Below are 23,788 nucleotides of genomic sequence, written 5' to 3' on the forward strand. Positions count from 1 at the left end.
ACCATGAGTGCTCTTCATTTGGATGTCGGCAAATACATTTTTGGGACTGAACAGGCGGACTTGTTTGCAGTGAGAGCCAACAGGAAGTGCCTGCATTTTGCTTTCTGCAAGGTCGCATTCCAGGTTTCTTCATGGATGTTTTTCTGTTGACCGGGAGATGCAAGCTCCTGTATGTTTTCCCACCAATCCTACTCTTTAGAGTGTTGCTAAAAATCAGACAGGACTATGCTTGAATCACACTTATAGCCCCAACTTACCCTTGACAGCACTAGTTCCCATTCTCCTGTTCCTTTCAGTGAAAGCTCTGATATCAGTTCCATTGGACCCAGAACTAATTTCTCAAGACCATATTGTCTACTTCATCCAAACTTGCAGACGATTCATTTAACAGTCTGTATGCTCTATAGTTAGACCCTTCAGAAGAGTCATAATCAAAAGAGGTTCAGGATGTGCTATTAAATAGTAGGAAGCCATCTACTTGATCTATTTACTTGGCTAATTGGAAGCAATTCTCTGTCTGGTCTTGATAATCTAGAGTGTCACCGACACATTCTTAGATCCAGTTTATTTTTGACTCTATTACCCCTAAAACAACAAAGGTTGGCTGTTAGTTCTGTTAACGTCTAACTAGCAGCTGCTTCAGCTTTCTACTGAGTTGATAATCCATCTGTATTTGATAAGTTGTCATAAGATTTTTGACGAGCCTGGAACAGTTGTACCTTCAAGTACAAGATCCTGCTCCCCTGTGGAACTTGAACTTGGTATTGTCAAAGCTTATGGGACTTCCCTTTGAGCTTTTAGCTACAGGCATGTTTGGAGTCCATCACTTCTGCCAGGAGGGTAGATGAGTTATGTGCACTGATGTCTGGCCCTCCTTGTACAATTTTCTTTAGAGATAACGTTTACCTATGTCCTAATCTGAAGTTTATTTCAAAAGTGTCTAAGTTCCATATCAACCAGGCAGCTTACATACTTTTGTTCTTCCCAAAGCTTATTTGAATAAAGATGAGGAGTGGCTGCATACTCAGGTGGTCAGGAGAGTATTGGTACCCTACCTTGACATGTCTCAGCAGTTTCTCTTGTCTTTGTAGCTGTTTGGGGTAGTCACAGACAGGATGAAAGAGCTCTCAGTCTCTTCTCAGAGATCTTCTCATTTAAGATTGCTTCTTATTTTTGTTTGTGCTACAACTTGGCTAGTGTTACACCTCCAAGCAGAGTGACACCACATTCGACAAGATTGAAAGTGACCTCTGTGGCCTTTCTGGCTCAAGTGCCTATCCTAGATATTTGTAGGATAGCAGCTTGGTCTTAAACACACAAGTTTCAATCCTATTATGCCATCACACAACATTCTAAAGATGATTAGAGATTTGGGCAAGTTGTCATCCAGTCCTTATTCAGACAGACTTCAATCCTACCTCTTGTTTTCACAGCTTGAGTCGCCAAGACAGAATGTACATGTGCAATCATTTGAAAAAGAAAAAATGGTTACTAACCTGTTCCGTAACTGTTGTTCTTCCAAATGTGTTGCACATGTCTGTCACAACCTGCCCTCCTACCCCTCTTCATGGAATTTTCCAGCAAGAAGGAACTTGGAGGATTCAGGGGTGGCTTTGTCCTTTATTCTTGCACACAGAGGGCGTGCAGCAGCAGAGGGCACTTGTCCTCCTCCAGAGGTTACCATTGAGGGGAAAAATTTCCTACAAACATGCGCACACACTAAGAGTGGAAAGGATGTGCAGCATATCATGAAGAACAATAGTTACGGAACAGATTAGTAACACATTTTTCTCTCCCTGGCTCTGGTTCATGCTATAATGGTCTCTTGACTGGAACTCTGGAACTTCTTCCTCTTCAGTCTTCTCAGCTGTTTCCTCTTCAGTTTATCCAAAATGCTGCAGCTGAAACCACCTTCTTTCCCACCACTCTATCCAGTTGACCCCTTTCTCTTTAGAGTCCCTTTACTGACTCTGGCCTGTTTCCACACAGAACTTAACCCCCTCAATCTCATTTTACTTAATTCTTCTTTGCTTAATTTCTGCCCTTGTTTCCTTTTACCAGGGGTTTGAAAAAATTACTTAATATCCACTCACCAGGGTGAAAAAAAACCCCGTGCTGCCTTGCCCTTTAAAATTCACACTTTTTGCAATTTAAAAAGGACGAAACAGTTGTTTATGGTTTGTAGTCCTGTTTATACTTAATTGTAACTAGGACTGTCAATTAATTGCAGTTAATAATTTGATTAGTTCAAAACAGATTAACTAGATTAAAAATAGTTGCAATTAATTACAATTTTAATTGCATGGTTAAAATACTAATTTAAATTTATTATAAATATTTCAGATGTTTTTCAAATATGTTAATTTTAGTTAGAACCCAGAGTACGAAGTCTACAGTGCACACTTTATATTATTTTGGATTGCAAATATTTGCACTGTAAGAAAGGTAAATAAAAGGTGAACTGAAAATGCTATTTGTAACTTATTGTAAATTAACTTTCTATTAAACCTTTGCAATTATAAATTACACAGCTCTCATTTTTTGTATAGCATGTTTCCTTTGTTGGCTTCCCTCTCGTCCCCTCCGCCCCACCTCCTCTTTTTGGAACAGTGGGAATTGAGCTCTCTTTCTGCAGACTTTGGAAGACAGCACTGCACTGATTTACATCAGGAGTAGTCAGTTATTTTTTGCCATGGTCCAGATTTTTTGGTCAAGGTATAGACAAGGTCCAAACTTTAGAAAAAGATTTAGAAAATAACAACAGTAATGATAATAAGTAAATAAAAAGATTTCAGAGCCTGTTCAAAAGTATCTGGCGGTCCAGATTTGGCCCTTGGTCCACTTATTGACTGTCCCTGGTTTACACTGTGCTCCTATTTGCAAGGTCATCTGCACAATCATAAGGATTGAAATCTTTCATTTAAATGGAAACTCAAATTTTGCAGGAGTTGATGGTACTCCAACTCCAAAAAGCTGTCTAATAACCTAAGGAGAGTGATTTTTTCCCAGCCTTGCCTTTTATTACTTCTCTTTTTAGGGTTGCCAACTTTCTAATCTCTGGAAACCGGACACTCCTGCCTTTTCTCTTCCCCCTGAAGTCCTGTGCCCCCCGTTCTTTCTTTTATCCCCCCACTTGCTCCCCTGTCCCAGGAAGCTGATATAATTGAGAAAGATGGTGTGGTTTAAAAGAAGTGTTTGTTCTTTGCCTTTTGGAAAACTTTTTCCCCATACTTGATTCCTTTCTATAACAAAATTCTCCACAGAGAAGTCATATAGAAAAACCTCTAGCTTTAGGAGCATCCATTAAATGCCTCATCTGTTCTGTAGGTAGGCTTTCTCCACACACCTTCTCAGGGACTTCTTTTATTTTTAAAATAACTTAAATGAAGCAAACCTAGTGAATCGATTCAGCATGGTAATATACAATACTTATGGACATTTACTCAGTGTGCATCTATTTGCAATTGTGTCCTAATACTTAGGGCTTGTCTATATTAGAAATGTTGTACAGTCTTAACTACATTAATTTGAAGTCTGTGCAGTTAAACAGATGTAGATGCACTTAAACCTGTTTAATGTAGATGCACTTAAACCCATTTAATCCTTGTTTATCATCTACTAGTAAATTCCTAAATTAAACTAAACTGGTTTAAATGAGGGTTAAACAGGTTTAAATGTATCTACATTAAGTGAGAAACCACCACTAGTATCCAAAACCAAAATTTAAAAAACTTCCTATAAATTGGTTAAAAGCCCATCCCACCTCTTTTCTATGTACCACACGATACAAGAATGTGAATTTTTTCTTGGGGTGAGGGCTAATGAGAAGTTCCACAAACTTAGAAAAGGAAGGTTTTAGCTATACAAATAAGAATGGTTTGCTAAAACATAATATCCCAAGATAATGCCAAACAAACCTGGCAGTACATGTAATTCTGCTATAAAATGCAGCAACCCATTTGCCAGGCTGCTGCTAGCTACCCAGCTTTCATTGTCCTAATTATCTTATTTCTGTTTTAGAATTTCTAAATTTGGTACAAATTTTATGCTTCTGGCATATGATGCACAGTAAGGGCTGGTGTACACTACAGTTTTGTCGTCAAAAGTCAGCTTTTGGTGACAAAACAGTGGGGTTTAAACACTACAATGTTCTCCCTGCTGACAAAACTCCTCTGCTTTGGTGACCAAATAAAACCACCACGACGAGAGGCGTAGAGCTTTTTGCGGCAAAGTTAGAGCGACAAAGCATCAAGTTAGGTGCCGTGTGCGGTAACTGGGCTCTAGGCTAAGAGCTATCCCATGGTGCCCACCCTGACTGCTCTGCTCACTGTTTTGAACTCTGCTGCACTGCCCTTCTGCATTCCAGCTACTCAGGCATGTGCCCCTCCCCTTTCAAAGCCTCAAGAAGATGTGAAATTGCTCAGCGTGGAGAGCTCAGGCAGCTATTGCCCAGCTGAGTATGCCAGCTCCCAGCAGCAAACACAATTTTGCCTGGACTACAGGAGAGGGGATGGATCATTCTCATGGGTCCATCATTCTTTGACATTAAGTTAATAGTTCTCCTGTGCTAAAGGAGAAGTTATAGTATACACCTCTGAAAACAAGGGGTTGTTATATAATTGAGATTCTGAGCGTGATGAAACCTTAAATATAGTGTATTTATAGGGTACCGATCACTATAGTATATAGCATACGACTGTGTTAAACTTTCATTGCTGTGGGTTTTAAAAACAAAGCTTGCCACCCTTCTTTTTTTATAAAATTAACTTAAAAGTTGTAATATTGCCTTACTTAATCAGATTCAGTTTAAAACGTCAAGAATAGCCTCAGTGAAGGACGTCTGAATGTGACTGAGCAGCATGTACCATAGAGGAAAACACTTGAAGTCCATAGCATTTCTGTATTATAATGAAATATATTGGTGAAAGTCATCAGAGTTTAGATTTGCTACCTTAAAATACAAAAAAATGTTTTTAGGTGCTCAGGAAGCCTTAGAGGGAAGCTTTTATTTATAAAAATCTGTATGGACATTAATGAGACCAGAGACAAGAGAATGGTGTGTGAAACTTACCCCATATAAACTGCTTACGTATTATAATTGTGGGCAATGCATTAAAGAAGATCCTTTAAGCATTGCTGAGTTGAAATTTGACTTATATTTTGTATCAAAAGGTGTAGAAGATGAAAGCAGTTCAGATATGCAATATTCTACACAGTATATTAACCAAGAACCCTACATGCATCAAGATGATGATCAGCAGCAGGGATGGGTTTCGTGGGCCTGGTCTTTTGTTCCTGCTATTGTGAGTTATGATGATGGAGAGGAGGACTATGCTGAGTTAGAAGGTGGAACAATACTGCATCAGCAGAAGTCTCAGGCCTTTAAGGATCCTATTGCTTCTATTGGGTTTTACTGCACAAAGGCAACTGTAACTTTCAAGGTAAGTACATCTCTACATTATATAGAGTGTAATAATTGTTTTGTTGAGCAATAAATTAATGTATTAGGTTTGTGTATGGTCATTTGTCTTTTTAGTAAAGAGAGGAAAAGCTTATATTGCTGAAAATATTAGGCAATTGAAAAGTTTTATTCTTATCAAACAATTTGTAGCTAACTAGGATTTGTGAGATGATGATTGATGTAAAATTTAGTCCAATGAAAAAAATACGTAGTTATGAATGGAAACTATTTTAATTTAGCACTATAATAGATAAAAATGAAAAAGTTCTTCATACTAAAGAGTATCCATGAACATTCATTTTAATATTATCTTCTGAGTTTACATAAAGTTTATGCAAATTCACTTGACTTCTTTGCAAATTACTTTTGCTGATATATCAGTCAACTGATATAATTTTCTTTACTGTATAGTAATAGATAGAAATGGATGTGTTACTCTGGAACACCCAGAATTAATGTAAATTTTAATTGAGATAATTTTTAAATACGTGTAGTTCTATTGGGAATAACCTTAGGAACAGTAAAAGTAAGAAATATATATATTTAATTATAAATTTTCTTAAATCACTTATCAAAATAATCTCAAACAACAAATGAATAAATCTCTACATATTCCTCTTGTGAGTTTTCAGAAAGCAATACTGTTGCACTCATTGTTTTTATGCAATTAACTTCTTTACTGGTAAAGCACTGAGAATTACTGACAGGATTTGATAAAAACTGGGGCCCAGTTTAGCAAGGTACTTTAACACATGATGAATTTTATCTCTGTGAGTAGCCTGACTGAAGACTACTTATGAGTTTATAGTTAGGCACATGTTAAGAAAGGCCAGAGTGCTTTAGAGCAGGAAAAGAATGGATGATGGAGAATCTGCATTTTAAAAAGACATGTAGATGAAAAAGGGCTGAAAGTCAACCACTTCATTTCTGAAAGTTGCTAATTATTTGACACTTTAATCTGATATAATAATGTGAATATTTTATTTAAAGTATTTATTACGTACTTTAAACACATCTTCAGGTCTCCTGTTTAGTTAAAAATGTTTGTTAATATTAGTGGAAGAAAATATGCAGCTTTTCCATGGTTTTCACGCACCTTCTTTTGTTTAAAAGAATGTTAGTTGTAATTTTTTTAAAATCAAAATTGGAACTTAAACAGTTTTGCCTTTTTTGTATTCTCATGTCTAGTACTAAATCTTGGTTCTACAGCCCTTGCTCACATGAAGAATCCTATTGAAGTCCTTGGAACTATTTACGTGAGCAAGGGTTGCAGGATTGGGCTTATTAATGTTGCGTTAACAGGCTTGTGCATTTAATGTTAGGATGTGGTAAAAATTACTTACTATGGCATCTTGCATTTTATATTTTTAGAATGTAAAGTGGTGTATGAGAGCAGTATGGTGACATTTAGGAGGAAAACATTAGAATTCATTGTTCTTCTTGCATGCAAAGAATGTATGGAATTAATTTGTGGTTCATATTTTGGTCAAAAAATAAGGTCAAGTTTCTGCATTAGCATTCTGAACAGTTGATACCATTCCAGCTAAAAAATCATGCCAAATTAAATGTAGCATTTTTCTAATAATGTTGAAAATTGTTCTTGTAATGTCTGAGTTCTTTTAATCAATTAATTGCTTTTCCTCTACAATAATTGCACACAGCTGAAGGGTGATCAGTTTTTTGGTTTTTTTTAAATCAATTTTACTTGAGCTTTTGGATTACGGATTTTTACTGAGAAACTGCAACCATTTGTACACGCTCTTGGAACTAACTAAGTAATGAGAGCTGGTGGATACTTTATATAAAAATTAAAATTTGTCTTATTCATTTCAGCACATGAAAGAATTCAAAAGTAAGAAAAGTTATGTTAAAACGTAAACCCTTCTCTGTTAACGTACCTTTTCCTTTCATATAATAATTATTGAATGTTTACCTGTATAATATACTTTTTCCATTGTGTGTTTTAAAGTTTTGATAAGTATAAGTATTTGTGAGTATCTAGAGCATACAAAAATAAAATTGAATAGTTTTCTTTTAAAATAACATGACAAAAAGACATCCAGGTATGATTCAAATTCATAATGTTTTCTTTAATGATATTTATGTTGTGAATTATTTACTATGCAGCATAAATCTTTTAATAAGTTTTTGGATTTTTAGAGCAGTTTATAAACTGGCATGTGTGTTGCAGCTGTATATCTGTTATTTTACCTTTTATATATTGTTGACATAAGAAGAGAAGCTAAATAAAAATACTACAGTATTTAAAGCTTTCTTATGCAATACTTGAGATTAAATTGGCATATTCAACTAGAAGTTCTTGTGTTCTAATATGGATAATGTGTTACAGCTGTTTTTACTGCACCTGTTTCCTGCCTAATAACATTTTTTGACCTATACTAAAGTTTAATATGTCTTCATCAATTCTATATAGTAATGACAGATTACTACTATTTAATGCTAATATTGGCTTATATAAGGTGTTTATCATATTGTTTCATAGCTTACTGAAATGCAAGCGGAGAGTAGTTATTATAGCCCTCAGAAAGTAAAATCCAAAGAAGTTATACGTTGGGAGCAAGAAGGAACCACAATTGAGGTAATGTTCCACTATGACTAAATTTTTCAGGTTATAGTAAATGTCTTGGCAAATTGATGTTTAATAAATATTTCTCATCAGTTAAATATTTTGAAATGGCAATTAATATTTGGTTTTATATTTATATTGTATTAGATAGTTCACTAAAGTAATTCCTATTCTCAGTTACTACAAAGTTAGAACACCATAGCACTAAGATTTGCTAAGAGTGTACTTCTAAAGATATTACTGAATTAATTTCTTGATTAATTAAAAACTGCACTTGTAAAGCTTACCATATAATATATTTTCATTTTCTCTGCTTTTTCTATTTTAAGTTTTTAATATCTTCAGTTGTATAGTTCTTGTCGTCATTTTACTTTTTTCCTCCAATAGGCCCTTATGATGGGAGAACCTTTCTTTGACTGCCAAATAGGTTTTGTTGGTTGCCAAGCTGTATGCCTTAAAGGAATTATGGGAGTTAAAGACTTTGAAGACAATATGAATAGAAGTGATACAGTAAGTACATTTGAAATACTGCTTGATTGTTAAATACAGCAATGATTATGTGCTTTATTGATTAAAAATATTTATTTTTCTTAGGTGTGGCAAAGGATATAGTCTCACAGTTTAGTGGTAGCATGTATAACTGGCACGATTTTGGGGAATTGTCTCAGTCAGAAAGCAGAGATGCTGTATAGTTACTGAATCATAAAAACTATACTTATTTCTTAGCACTGCAATTTCCAGCACATTTATTTGCCAAGAGTTTCTGATTTAATAATCGTACAGCTACTGATACTTTGCAGTTATGCAGCACCTTCCATCTAAACATTTCTAAAGGTCTTTCAAAGATAGTTATTTTGCAGCAGTCATACTGTCTGATTTTTCTATATTGAATCCTGGCTGCTACCCTCAGATCACCCTATCCTTATGCCTGCAACAACCATGGTTACCTTAATTTTTTACTGTGTTCCCACAGTGTCATCCTACCTAATTTCAGATAAGATTATGTCCTTTGTAAAATGATAATTTAATAGGAAGTGAGAATGCTTAGCTTCACTCAGAAGGCAAGGAGGAGCAGTTGGAGGGCTACAGACAAGACTGTGGCTGGAGGGGGAGAAGGTAGTGAGGAGGTCATAGGTTGAAGTAGCCATGTTTATTGTGGGTGGATAAATGATTGTGAGGGCAGTAAACTAGGAAATGGGATTTATAATGGTAAGGCAGAGCACAGAATTGAGAAGATGGAGTGCATATTTCAGTATAATAATAGTTTGAGTGTGATCCTGTTAATATCAAGTTAACAGTATTCTGGGCCAGCAAACTACAGAACGGTAGAGTTCATTAGCCCAGGATATTTTTATTAACTTGTAAATGGGGAAAAGCCTTGAAGTTAATTAAATAATTCTGTTTTAATGTCTTGAGATATACCAATATTTCTTCTGAAAACTGAGAAGTGGATTTAAGTTTCATCCTGTTTCAAGTTTTCATGAGAATTCATGTGCATTTTGCACATACATCGTTGTATGAAGAAACAACAGAAATGTTTGGTCATACTAATCTAACTTTTTTTCTCATGTTTGCTCTCTCTCTTTTTTTTAAACCCACCTTTTAAGGAGGCCTGCTTCTTCAGTTGTGGAGAAAATCTGAGTACAAAAGGAATGACATACCTTACCAATTCACTATTTGATTATAGAAGTCCTGAAAATAATGGTATTCGTGCAGAATTTATTTTAGATGCAGCTCATCATAAGGTTAGAGAATTAATTTTTTCTTTTTTAAACTTTTAAATGGATTTTGAAATCTATGTATTTTCTAAAGGCCAGATCCTGCCACCCTTTCTTATGTTGAATAGCACCATACTCTACAAAAGGTCTTGATGCCCCCCCAAAAGGGCAAATTTGGCCTTCAGTATGTATTTTCAAAAGATACTTAAGAAAACTAGGCACCTAAATTAGTGGCCTGATTTTCAAAAGTGCAGCACACCCAATACCTACATTGATATGAGAGCCTGAGCACCTGAAGAAGAAACCAGAAATGAAGAGGAACACCAGCATCATGTATTCAGACAATTCTTCATATACCACCAGCAAGTGCTTCTCAAATCTACCAATGGTCTATGGACTATGGGTTGGGAAATGTTTCTTACAGGCCCAAGTCTGGGAGAATGTAAATCTTATTGTCCTTGCATGCCATATCTGTCTACTTGCAAGCTGTACAGCTAATTCTGCTTGTATCTTTGGTGATGGGGCAGTTGTATGCTTTGACAGCTATTGTGTTACACAACATGTAACATTTGTTACCTCTTCAGTCAGATATCAATATACAGCTTCACTCTAAATTAGATTGTCTCTTATGTTCACTAATAAGGTGTTTGGCAGTCATTTGTTCACTGTGTAATAATTTCTCATTCCCATTAGAGAAACACAGTAATTTTAAATTACTAGAATAGATGTCCTTTGGCATTTCATCTTCACTATTGTTGTTCTACACTGTTGAAGAGAAACATGCTGCTTCTCTTGCTATGACTGTCTGGGTTAGCTGGGATTCAGTAATTTTTCACATCACTCCATATTACTTCTGTATTTGGATCTGATCATGTTTTATGAGATTATACAAAGAATTTAAGAAATTGAATCAATTGAATAACTTGAATATGGTATTCACATATTGGAGAAAAGGGGTATAATATTTAGTAATTAACAAAATCCCTATGCTTTATAATGCCTACAGATTAGAAGTGGTTCAGAGAAAACTTGCGCAACATGGAGTACCAGACCAACACATTTCTGACAATTAGACCACACACAAAATTCTTTATTGAATAAGAAGTTTTTTTAGGTAGAAGCCTTTGTACTGTTTCAAAGGAGATGAAATTAATTTTCCCTGAGTCATTCTGATCATGTATCTGATTTGTAAGGCTGGCCACATTCTCAAATACACACACTTTTTAGAACTTCATGTGCCAAGAGAGGTATTTTTGGATTTAGTCTAACAAGTCTCCTTTCTTTGTACATCATTAGAGTTATTAGAGAGCACGTCCACTTTACAATCAGGACTATTCTGAATCAAATCTGTCAGATTGCAAATTACGGGTATAATTTTGAAAACCTGCAAAGTCCCATTTTCAAAAGAGATTTGGGCACATAAGAGTCTGAGGTCTGGTCTACACAACAGATTTTCTGGCATAGGTACGTTGTCTAGGAATGTGAAAAAAATCACACACCCAAGCTGACATAGCTATGCTGGCAGAACTCCCTGTATAGCCCCAACTATCCTAACAGAAGAGTGCCTCTATTTGCATAGGGGAGCTGGTGTAGCTATGTTGGCAGCAGAACTGTTGACATACGTTGCATCTGCACTAGTGAGCTGTATTGGTATAGCTATACCGGTCAAGATTCTGTAGTGTAAACAAACCCTGCACTATGTCTTTCAATGAGACACAGATTCGTAAGTGCCTAAGTCACTTATAGACATACCCTCAGTGACTTATGTGACTATTGCAGTTTAAAATCACTGCTGGCCCATGTCAGCTGACTCAGTTGGAGCCTGAGCCTGAATGTCTACATTGCAATTAAACAGCCTTTTTGCTCAAGCCCTGGGAGCCTGAATCAGCTGACATGGGCCAGCTGTAGCTATCTAATTGCAGTGTAGATATACCCGTAGGCACTTCTGAAAATGTTATTCTACAAATCTTGAAATTTGGAATAAGGTACATGTTGATAAGATAACACTCTGATTTTTTAAAAAAAATTAAGTCTTATGATAGAAAGCTTTGTGTCAGTATTATCTTATAAATATATATGACATTTTTAGAACAAGAAACAGAAGTCTCCAGAACACAAGACATGATAGTAATGGGGGATTTTAGCCACCTTGACATGTGTTGGAACAGTAATATAGCAAAACATACAATTTCCAAGAAGGAGGAGGATGTAAGCAGAGGGGAAGCCCATTATAAACTTCATTATGTCTAACCAGGGAGGAATTGTGTATGAGGCTGGAAAGCAGTTATGGTGATCATGAATTGATAGTTTCTGTGATCCATGGAAAGGAAGGAATGAGAGCAGCAGAATAAGAACAATGGACTTCAGAAAAAACAGACTTTAACAAACTCAGGACTGGTAGAGGAGGTCTCTCGGGAAGAAAAGCCAGGGGAAAAAGGAGTTCAGAAAAACTGGCAGTTTCTCAGAGGCAATGCTTAAGGCACAGCAGCAAAATATCCTGATGTAAAGAAAAATAGGAAGAATAGTAAGAGGCCAGTATGAGTCCACCAGAAGCTCTTTAATGAGCTGAAAATCATAAAGGAATACTGAAAAGGACAGCTGCTGTGGGTGTGATATCTTGATTTTAGTAAGGCTTTTTGACATAGTTTCATATGTCCATCTCAAAAGCAAACTAGGGAAATGCAGTCAAGATGAAATTACTATAATGGTGGGTGCACAACTGTCTGAAAGACCATACTCAGAATAATTACCAATGGTTCGCTGTCAAACTGGGAGGACATATCTTGTGAGGTCCTTGGAGGGTTCTCTCCTAGGTCTAGTACTATTTAACATTTTCATTAATGACTTGGATAATAGAATGGAGTGTATGCTTATAAAATTTGCAGATTACAAAAGATGGGAAGGGATATAAGAATTTTGGAGAACAGGATTGGAATTGAAAAGGACCATGACAAATTAGAGAATTGGCTTGAAATCAACAGGATGAAATTTAATAAAGATAAGTTCAAAGTACTGTACTTGGGAAGGAAAAATCAAATGCACAACTATAAAACTCTAGTGACACCATCACAGGTCCTAACCACATCAGCCACACCATAAGGAGCTCATTCACCTGCACATCTACTAATGTAATATATGCCATCATGTGCCAGCAATGCCCCTCTGCCGTGTACATTGGCCAAACCGGACTGTCACTACGCAAAAGAATAAATGGACACAAATCAGACATAAAAAATGGTAACATCCATAAAACAGTCGGAGAGCACTTCAATCTCTCAAGACACTCCAGCTGACTTGAAAGTTGCTATACTTCTACAAAAAAACTTCAAAAACAGACTTCAAAGAGAAACTGCAGAACTGCAACTCATATGCAAACTCGACACAATTAAACTGAGTCTAAATAGGGACTTGGAATGGTTATCTCATTACAAGAAGTAATTGTCACTGTTCACACATTCTCACCTCCTAATCAATGGTTGTGAATAGACCTCAACTACTCTAACTGAATGGACTTTGCTCATACCTAAGTTCCCCACTGTTGTTCCTTATCCTTAGATGTGTATATATATATACCTCCTCTCTGATTTCTATTCCTTACATCTGACAAAGAGGGTTACAGCCCACGAAAGCTTATGCCTGCAGAAATTTAATTTGTTAGTCTTTAAAGTGCTACAGAACTCTTGTTGTTTTAACTATAAAATAGGGACTAAATGACTAGACAGTAGTATTGAGGAAAAGGATAAAAAAATGATAGAAGGTTTAGAAAACCTGACCTTTGAGGAAAGGTTAAAAAAACTGGGCATGTTTAATCTTGAGAAAAGAAGATGGAGGGCGGGATCTGGTCATTTTGGAAATATGTTAAGGCAGTGGTTCCCAACCTATGGCCCAAAGGCCAAAAGTGGCCCATGGGAGCTTTCAAAGTGGCCTGCCACTCCCTTCCTGCTGATTACAGAAGGAAGCTGCTGCCTGAGGGCCCAGGCAGAGCGTATTGCTGCGGGGCTAAAAGACCAGTGCAGGCTCCTTGCTGCAGCCAATGGGATGGGAGATCATCACTCCCCTTCCTCTGGCTGTAGCAAGGAGTATGGCAAAGCACTCCGCCTGGGTCTATAGGCGCTGGGGTCCCTGCTGGAGCCAGAGGGAGGGGAGCACTGATCTCCCATCCCCCTGGCTGCGGAAGGGACCCACTGCCTGAGGACCCAGGTGGAGTGCGTAGGGATATAGGACATGTGCGGTTTCCCTGCTGCAGCAAGGAGGATGAGAGAACAGCAAGGAGGGAGGCAGCCTTTTGCTGAACTCCTTCCATCTGGCTGCAGTGGAGGGTGGCGGGGGGACTGCTGGCGGAGACTGATGACCTTTCAGGGTTGTAAAAATGAAATCTGTGGCCCTCGAGCGAAAAAGGTTGGGAAACACTGTGTTAAGGCTTTTGTAAAGAGGATGGTGACCATTTGTTCTCCATGTTCACTGAAGGTAGGACAAGAAGTAATGAGCTTAATTTGCAGCAAGAGAGATTTAAGTTAGATATTAGGAAAGATTTCTAACTATATGGATAATAAAGTATTGGAATAGGCTTCCCAGGAAGGTTGTGGAATCCCTGTCACTGGAGGTTTTTAAGAACAGGTTGGACAAACACCTGTCAGGGATTGTCTAGGTATGCTTGGTACTGCCTCAGAATGTGGGTGGATGGACTAGGTCATCTTTCAAGGTCTCTTTCAGCTCTACATTTCTATGATTCTATATACTAATTATAACAAAAAGAAAAACAATTAAGAGCAGTACAGTAGGTGTAAATGGGAGATGCCACCACAGAGTGAAATTGGTAAAGCCCCAAAACATTTCTGGTTGTTCATGAATGCTCTTTACTTCCCCTGAATTAAAAAATGCTCTTTCCTGGGCAATTTTTCAATGGTTCTCTTTCATCTATGAAAATACATTGTGGAATATTTTCTGAAAATTGTGATGATGTGTAGTGACTTGGTTTCCAAAAGGCTAAAGATAAAATGCATTCTTTTGTGTAAAATAATCCAAATATTTTAGAATTAACAAGCTTTAGTTTTAAGTTTACTGTATTAGACAGGTCTGGTGGGATGTGGGGGAGGTTAAATCAAGATTATTTACTCCATTAAAGGTATTAATTAACTGGATGTTATTGGTAAAGAGGTCAAAATGTCCAGCAGAACTATGGATCTCCTTTTTGTGTGATTGCAATAGAAGTTAGATTACCCATCTCAAAGGTGAGTTCTCTGAGATAACCTCTGTCTTTTGTTTTGATAAGCCTTTCCGTGTGTTAATGCACAAACCCAAACAAGCATATATGTCTTTGATAATAGGTCTATTAGTATGTAATCTCAAGATTCTTTCCTTATACAACTTCTGTTTTATTTGCTTTGCTTTGCTTTGTTGGTAGGAGACATACACAGAGATAGCTGGAATGCAGAGGTTTGGAGCCTTTTACATGGATTACTTGTACACAATGGAAAGCACCAGTTGCAAAGGTACTCCTTTTCTTTGTTTTGCCCTCCCTTGAATAACAGAAAGCAAAGACTTTTTGAGAGCCACCTGGGCCTTGACCGGCTGTCCTCTACTTTACCTTAGATTTATCTTTGGGTTGCTTGTTGGAATGGTTTAATCTGCACTGACACATTTGAGTTTTCTTAAAATCTTGGAATTTTAACTTGTTTTTTCTCAGAGGTGATTGGAAAAATATTTTTTATGACCAACAGTTAAACTTAAAGTAGTTTTCATATGCACTAGATAGAATTTCATGTGAAATGTCATATTTGAATGACTTGAAAAAAAATCCAGCACTGTTTAAAAAAAATTGAGAAATAATTTTAGGTTTAGAATATAATATTTTCTGTGCTTTCTTCTCATTTTATATTTAGTTGATTTATATGATAAGATCTTTATTTCTTAAGAATTAATCTGTTTTTGCTGTTTATTTTCTACTTGATATCTTAGGGCCATATCACATTCTTCTTTGAAAAAAAGTTCAGAAGAAGAAAATTACAACATCTAAATCACATGGCTGAGTGTATAGACAACCCTACACATTTATTATTTTGAGATGGTGGGATTAGCAAGTGCACAGAAGATGGCAGAGGGTGTGGTATTTTAATTATGCAGACTTTGAGGATTTATGAGAAATATTGGCTCAAACAATGTATATATAGACTTCTGCACTAATTATCAGTCATTCTTGATCTTTCTAATTTTGACAACATGTCTGGCGCTGTTAAAAGAGCACTTGTTCCTTTGAGGATAGTTATTGCCACAGAAGGTTAGTTAATGTTTCAACATGTAGCATTTTTTACATTATAATTTTGCCATAAGTAACTCAAGGTCATTTTCTTTGAAAGAATACCATATAGAGCTGCTATTCCATAGCTCCATCCCCTGGTTGGGTAACTGCTTCTTTCCCTACTTGCATCTATATACAAATGAATATAGTTGCCATGCAGGTTCTGCTGGTGCCTACTTTGTGAGCATCTGACCAAGCAGATGTATATGTGCCTAACTGCTCAGCGCTCCATAGGAGCTGTTTTCTGCATATATGCTTACTTCCATGCTATGGAACTCACAATTGTCTGTTGTAAAAAAATTATCAGATAGATAGATTAATGATATCAGCTGGGGAATGGTGAACAGATACTCTTAAAGAAAATATGTTGTTCTTATGCAAAGCCCTCAATTTAAAATACATTTAAGTTTAGTACCTCTAAAATTGGATATTTGTCTTCAGATGTCCTGTCCATACTCCCACTCTTGAGATGCTTGGGACTGGTGCAGCCTGACCCATAGAGCTTTAACTGGCAGTAGTCATTAGAGCGCTCATACTCCTCTCTTGCCCCTTCACACAGAGAACATCGAATGTTCCATGGCAAGGGTATAAAAAGGGTGTGACACTTCAGCTGTCTCAGTTCCTTCTAACTGCAACTAGCTGAATGTTTTTGTGGAGCTCTGGTATCCTCTCAGATCTGTGATTAATTAGTTTAAAATCTTAATTGTTAGTAGTTTTAGAGAGTTCAGTCTTATTGTTCGTATTAGTAAAGAGAGTTTTTGATGGAACCAAAAAAGAAACCCGTTTTCAAAAGATGTGTATCTTGTCTGGTGATGTTCCCAGCATCTGGGGCACATGCTGGGGAAGGGCACTCACCCTCCAAGTGCTCGCTTTGCTCCACAAAGAAAGAAAGACAGAATAGATTACAAGCAATCCTGTTGAAAGAAGCCGTGGCTGCAAAGCCATCTGGGACCAGCCATAAACAGACTCCCAAGATGACACATAGACTATCATCCGCCCCTGATGATTCTATGGGTAAAAAAAATGTCACCTTTGTTGGACTCTAAGAGGAAAACCTCTATGGTGTCAGCCTCTATGTAGAAAGCCAGTCCTCTTGATAGCGATTTATCCACCCAGGCAGATGTCTGTAGTCAGTCCTCGATAGTGTTGGCCTCTGTTAAGAGAGCCAATCCATGAGTGAAGGATTCCATTATACAAACTAAATGTAAGGAACCAAATACTGACATGCAGCTGCATGGAAAGATGAGGAAACCTTTTTCGGATCTGTTACCTTCAGATTTGGGCAAGGCAGTTCCAAAAAGGAGACTTGAGCTGGTGAAGCAAGGGCATACTGTTACATCAGTGACTGATCGTACAGCACATGATTGTTCAGGTGCAGGTTTATAGACTGGATCTGACCTCAAATCTGCCAAGTATGGATTCAGTTATGTTATTGGAGCAAGGAGAAATCATACTCCAAAAGTCTCAAATATGTCTGTCTCCAGAAGAGAGAGGCTATGTAGAGGAGTTTGGAGATTCCCTTTCCCTTCAACTTCAAGGACGTTTTCTGGATCCCTAGAAAATATTTTTTCCAGCTTCCCTTGTTCAGTCAAGGTTATTGTTATCTTCAATTTTGTTGGAACTGAGAGCAGTTTTGGACTAGAGAGAGAATTTGTGGACTGGATCCGCGAAAGGAGTCTTATGAGCAAAGTCACCTGTACGATGTAGAGCTGTATGAACAAAGATATATGCATCCAGATCCAAATATGCGGTTTTGGCTGGACTGGTAAATACTACAGTGGATGTGTTGGCCTCATTGGCTTTCCCCGGTTCCTTATCAACAAATCTCGATGTATCAGGAATAGGGCTTCTCTGAATGTATGTATAGATGAGGTTCAGCCTCCAGATCTGAAAGACACTGATCTGATAGAGTCTGTGGGCCCTGATAAGTCTCCTATAACACAGAAGGCATTTTGTTGGAAAAGGAAGAACTAGTGGGATTGAGAGCCAGATTCATACTCTGCATGCATGACATCCCCAGATGAAAATGTGTGAGCTAAGTCAGCTTCATCACCTTTAGAAAATTCGGTGGCTTTTTCATGAGTTAGTGGACTGCATAGCAAGGACTCTTCTAGCACTGGTTGGCAATAAACTACAGATCAAGTTTAAAAAGTATGCACCATAGATTAATAAATTCCACAGCAAGTGTTTCCAACACTAATGTGGTGGACAAATGCTCAAAATGTAATGATGGGTATGCCCTTTAGTAGTTCTTCCCCATCACTGATACTTACCGCAGATGTGTCTACACAGAGTTGGGGGCCCATTTAAACAGCAAGCTATTAGTCAGAGCTCATTGGACACAGAAACAAATAAACAAACGATCTCAACATCAAAAATTAGAACTGGGATTCCTTAAAGGCATTTTTTATCTTAGGTACAACACAAGGTAGTTCAAGTAGTAACAGACAATATGACATGCTGTATTATCTGAACAAATAAGGAGGCTCATTCTCTACAGTTGTGTGTGAAGGAAAAGAGCCTTTGGAACTGGTTTATAAGTCACGATGTTCACCCAATAGTGATCCGTATAGCTGGGGAGCAAAACACTCATGCAGAAAATCTGAGCAGGTCAAAATGTCAGATGCATGAATGGTTTTTTGAAGAATAGAGTAGTAATACACCTCTTCAATATTTGGGGGAATCTGATAATTTTTTTGCATTCAGTAACAACAAAAAGCATCAAAAATTTTTGCTCAAGAGAATCAATGTCAGATACTTTTCTAATTAATTGAGGTCAGGGTCTGACGGATGCATTTCCCCCAATTCTCATTCAAAAAGTCATAAACAAAATAAGACCGGACAAGGCCAAGGTAATTTTAATTGCACCAGTTTGGACAAAGCAGCAATAATATCTAGACTTAGTTCACCTGTCAACAGGTGTAATGGAATCTCTACTGGTACTGGACTTGTTGTCACAGCAGCATGGCATGATTTATTATCCAAATCTTCTGTCTCATCATCTAACAGCATGAGGGATAGTTCTCTGGGAAGTTTAGAAATGAGTTGCTTCTTGGAAGTACAGGACGTAATGTTACATTCTAAAAAGGAATCCACAAGGCAATATTACATCACAAATGAGAGAGGTTTTATTGTGGATTTTTGTGTGTGATATCTATTCATATATAGCACCAGTTAGTTACCTTTTTCTGTATCTGTTGTGCTTAAAAATAAGCAGATCTCTCACCGTTTTTAATAAAAATTCATCTCTCAGCCATATCTGTGTATTACTTACCTGTGGAGTAACTATGCTATTAGTAAAAAAAAAAAAAATTTTTTACTAATAGCATAATTAAAAGGTTTTTAAAAGGCTTGAATAACTTATACTCTCCAATAAGACACCCTATCCAATCTTGGGATTTGAATATAGTACTTTCACAGTTGATGAGCCTTTGAGTAGCTGTGATTTATCTTATTTGTCTAGTAAGACTGTGTATTTGGTAATCATTACATCTGTTGAAGCATATAAGTGAAGTGCATGCATTGATGGCTGATCCACCATACCTGAAGACTAATTTATATAATTCTCACAAAACTTATAGGACTAAAATTGAAGTCAGAAGGCGTTTTGCATGATGTTCAGTTATTTTAGGCCCCTTTTCACTCCTGGTTGGTATAAAAGGGCCTTAATATAACTTAAAATTAGACATTAGTCTTTAGAGGTTTATTAGTTTTTGTCTGTGGTTTTCAATACAGTTGCTAAACCCATGACCTATATACCCGCTGGAAGAGTTTGGAAAATTTTTCATGACATATCACATTGTGTTATATTGCCACAGACCACTACTTCCATAGAAGGCTATAGCTTGTGGCCAATTTAACTTGTTTAGATACAGTAATGGAATTATATTAGCAAATTATAGGGTGCCATTAGCAAAATTGTCATGGTACAGTTGCATTACATAAATCTAATATCATGCTATGAGGGTCCTAGCACTTTTGCTTTCTGAATTTATTTGACAGATCTCTGATAACTAGTTTAGTAGAATCATTAATTGGTAGACTGTTCAGTGGGTATATTTTAAGCTATACTTTGGGTCAGAAGTGAGAAAATATATATGAACTTGAGTGTCTGTTGCAGTTTGTGTGTGTTGTGATTGGTGACACAGTTATACTTCGACAATGTGTTTACAATGATCATGTAAATAAATATGAGGACAAGTGTTAAGAGTTTCCTATGTTAGCTTCCCAGATAAACATCTTCTGCCTTTTTTATCTCATCTTGACTTTTTATATCTGAAGTCACTTCAAAAAGATAATGTGCTAAAAATAATATGCCCAAATATATACAGAAGTTTTAAAAAAATCAAATTTTGTTGAAGAGGTTCTAAAATATTTCAGGATTTTAATAACAATACAAATCCTACTACTTCATTTTAAAGAGACAAGGTGGGTGAGGTAATATCTTTTTATTGGATCAGCTTCTGTTGGTGTGAAAGACAAGCTTTTCAGCTTATGCAGAGCTCTTCTTCAGGTCTTCTTCAGCTCTGTAAGCTCAAAAGTTTGGTCAGAAGCTGTTCCAATAAAAGATATTACCTCACGTACCTTGTGTCTCTAATATCCTGGGACCAATCTGGTTACAACTACACTGCATACTTCATTTTAAAATATCAAGTGGGAATTTAAAGAAAAAATCTTCAAGATTTTTACTGTTTGTGATTCTGACAGTGTTACACATCTGATATTATATACTGTAAATATGTAAATTAAAATAGTAACTATGATTGTAAGATTTTTATCTGTCAAATAATTTTGGTCTGTCACCTTCATTGGCCTTTGAACCTTCCCTGGAACATACAATTACTCATTAAACTGCAAGTGTATTAACCTTAGGAGGTTCATCTGTCATTTATTTAAGTGCACTAATCATTTCTAGTATTTTGAGTAAAAACAAGATTGTTTGTTTTGAAAAACTAACTATGCCCAGTAGTTTAATTTTGAAATTTCCACCCTGTCCCCATCCTCTTTGCCTCAGTATTCTATGCTATGGATCTGAATAGAAAATATGACTTTTATTTATCTGACAGAATGTGTAGTATATCAGCTCCCCTAATGAACAAGCAGATTCAGATGATGTACAAATGAAATAAAATGTATTTTTGGAATGTCATGCTGCACATTAGTATAGGTATGTGTTTTTTTAAATATGCAACACTCTCTCAATTTAATATGCATTTCCAAAGTATTAGAAATGGTTTTTCCTAGGGCCAAATTTTCAAATGGTTCTTAACCCATCCTTCCATTTGTACATATACGAACTTTCAAGTGCAGTTCTTGAGCATTTAATGCTTGTACATATAACTGATAGAATGTACCTTCACACATCCTTTCTGTGCTTAATTTCTACTAAACTTTTTGTGCAAATGGGGTTTGTACAAATTCTGTCACTTGTATATACAAAGAGTAGTACTCAAAAATTGTGCATACAAGTAACTTTTTTTGAAAGTGTGGGCCATTATTATTAAAAGACTTGTGATCCCAGTATCACATGATATCTTGTGTGAAGTTATGTTTTCTGTCCCCTCTTTGTTGATCTTCACAGTGGGATATTCCCCTTCTCTTGAAAACTGGAAGCACAGAAATCTTTGGCTCTGAGTCAAGGTTTGCCTCTAGCCCTGAGGAAGAATGTTTCAATGTTCTCGGTATTCAAGCCTGTGCAGATTGCAGACTCTAGATTTCCCTTTTAGTAAAACCTTTCACAGGATTTTAAGAGTTCTTAAATTAAATTCTTAATCTTTTCAGTGCTTTTGAGGTTTTTTCTCTTCAAAACTTCTGCCTTATTTGTCTTGGGCTTCTGAGCATATTTTATGGGGCTAGTACCTTTTCCTGTCTCTTTCTCCTCAGAAACGGCAAACAAAAACAGCAAGTGGAAGCAGAGGACAATAAATGCTGTCATTGCCTAGTCCTCAAAGGCTGACGGACTCCTAGGGAGAAAGGTGGAGCTATTAGGTAGTATGTAGGCAAGGTCCATGCAGAGCCAGCTAAATAGATTTCAGGGAATGTGTGTGTCTAACTGGAGCATAGATTGGGTTCATTCTGAGCAAACTGAGCAGGCTGCAGGATAGCTCCCTTCACAAAAGCTAGCTAAGATCCAGTAGCAATTTACCAAGGATACCAAAAAAAGAAATCCTTCTACCTGAACAGGGGACCCTAACTTCCATAGATGGCAGAACTGGCAAGAAAGCTTTACAGTGCTTCCTCAATCATGGGGAAAGTATAGGTCTCTCCTTATAGCAACCAGAAGGAAGAAATTATTTTTTCAAACTAGTCTATAGGTGAGGTTTCCCCCTTAATTGGTTGAGAAGGCTGTAGAGTTACACCCAACCCCAGGTGGCTTAACAGTAATGCCTTAGCCACCCAGAAATGTGCTAGCTCCTACTACAGCCCCTTGAAAAGACAGGTATGTATCTGTGCAGTAGCTCTGGTTCCCACCCATCTCCCACTCCCATCTGAGTATTTGATTCCTTTTTGCAGTTCCCTAAAATATGTCAGTCCAGACAGATTGTCACTGAGGAAGGTGATATACATTCTTCAGGTCGTGAGGTCCGTGGAGATATCACATCAGTGACCATCTTGCTTAATTGGTTTAAAAATTTAAAAAATTCACTGTTACAAAAAAAAATTGAACCGAAGTTATTTAATCTCAACATTTACATAGAACATTGTGCAGACAGACAAAGGTTCATAGCTTCGTTCCTTTTTTGTAACAGGAAAGCTGGAAAGGTGCTTACTTCTTGTTTACCATATTGGCTAAGTAAGCTTGTTGGTTCTGGACACTTTGTGATCAGTGTGAATACCCCTGAGACATGGTACGCCTGATTTGCAGATCAATAATTAATGTGCCAGGTTTTCTATAAATATACTAGTTAGATACAAAGCCTAAAATTAGCTACAATATATCATACTCACTAAGCCTGGAGAGCTAAGCAGTCACTCAGAAGGCTGTATATGGGAATGGCTTTCTTCAGGGGCCCCGCCAGGGAGTCAGTGGCCTCTGGTCCCACCGGCAGCTCCTCCCGCGGAGTCAGGTGTTGATGGAGCGCCCTCCTTTGTCTAAGTGGTAACTACTTATACCCTTCCATAAACAACCTTCACCTAATTATTTTTCTCATCATATATACTAATTACCTACTTTGGGTTTCCACCCTTAACTACATTTCATTCTTACCATAATAATTGGGGTCGTCAAAACAACATCTGGTGATAGGAGGGGCAGAGTAAAAATATGCCCCTTGGCAATAAAACAGTGTACCCCAGAGGTTCAAGGATAGCTTCTTGTTCCCATCACCATTATCTATGTGCAGCTTCAAGCATACAGTATCTGTATTTTGTCTTATGTGCCGTGCTATGCCGAAACTGAGACATGTATACTGTTATTCAGTCTCTGCCAACTGAAAGATGTCATGCTATAGGGGTCAGAATAGCCAAGCAAGCAACTGAATGCTATGCTAAGCCTGTAGGACAGTGGTCAAGCAACTCAAATTGTACTGGGCCCCCAACAAGCTGACTGCCAAAACAGAATCAGTGTTATGATAGAAATCGGATCATCAGTCTACCATGGTTTTACTTTAATAAAAAATTTGGGATTTAGGGCCTTGAATTTTCAGGGTTGTTTTTAAGACCCTACATAAATTCAGACATTTTTAATAGTGACTATAGAACTGTGGTACAAGGTCTACATTGAT

At 37.1% G+C, this 23,788-nt stretch overlaps 1 protein-coding gene across 12 annotated transcripts in view; it reads left to right on the forward strand.

Moving 5' to 3' along the window:
- The window catches only part of VPS13B (vacuolar protein sorting 13 homolog B), an 819,784-nt gene that overhangs the window by 110,916 nt on the left and 685,080 nt on the right, over positions 1 to 23,788 (forward strand). For all 12 annotated transcript variants that reach the window (XM_067537148.1, XM_067537121.1, XM_067537138.1 and 9 more), the window contains 5 exons: positions 5,173 to 5,441; positions 7,965 to 8,060; positions 8,436 to 8,558; positions 9,656 to 9,793; positions 15,171 to 15,258. In XM_067537148.1, coding sequence (XP_067393249.1) covers positions 5,173 to 5,441; positions 7,965 to 8,060; positions 8,436 to 8,558; positions 9,656 to 9,793; positions 15,171 to 15,258 — 714 coding nt within the window. The remainder of the gene's footprint in view (positions 1 to 5,172; positions 5,442 to 7,964; positions 8,061 to 8,435; positions 8,559 to 9,655; positions 9,794 to 15,170; positions 15,259 to 23,788) is intronic.

This window comes from Emydura macquarii, unplaced genomic scaffold (assembly GCF_026122565.2).
Source record: "Emydura macquarii macquarii isolate MOO-44397 ecotype Brisbane River unplaced genomic scaffold, CSIRO-AGI_Emac_v2 contig_383, whole genome shotgun sequence".
Taxonomy (NCBI): Eukaryota; Metazoa; Chordata; order Testudines; family Chelidae; genus Emydura; species Emydura macquarii.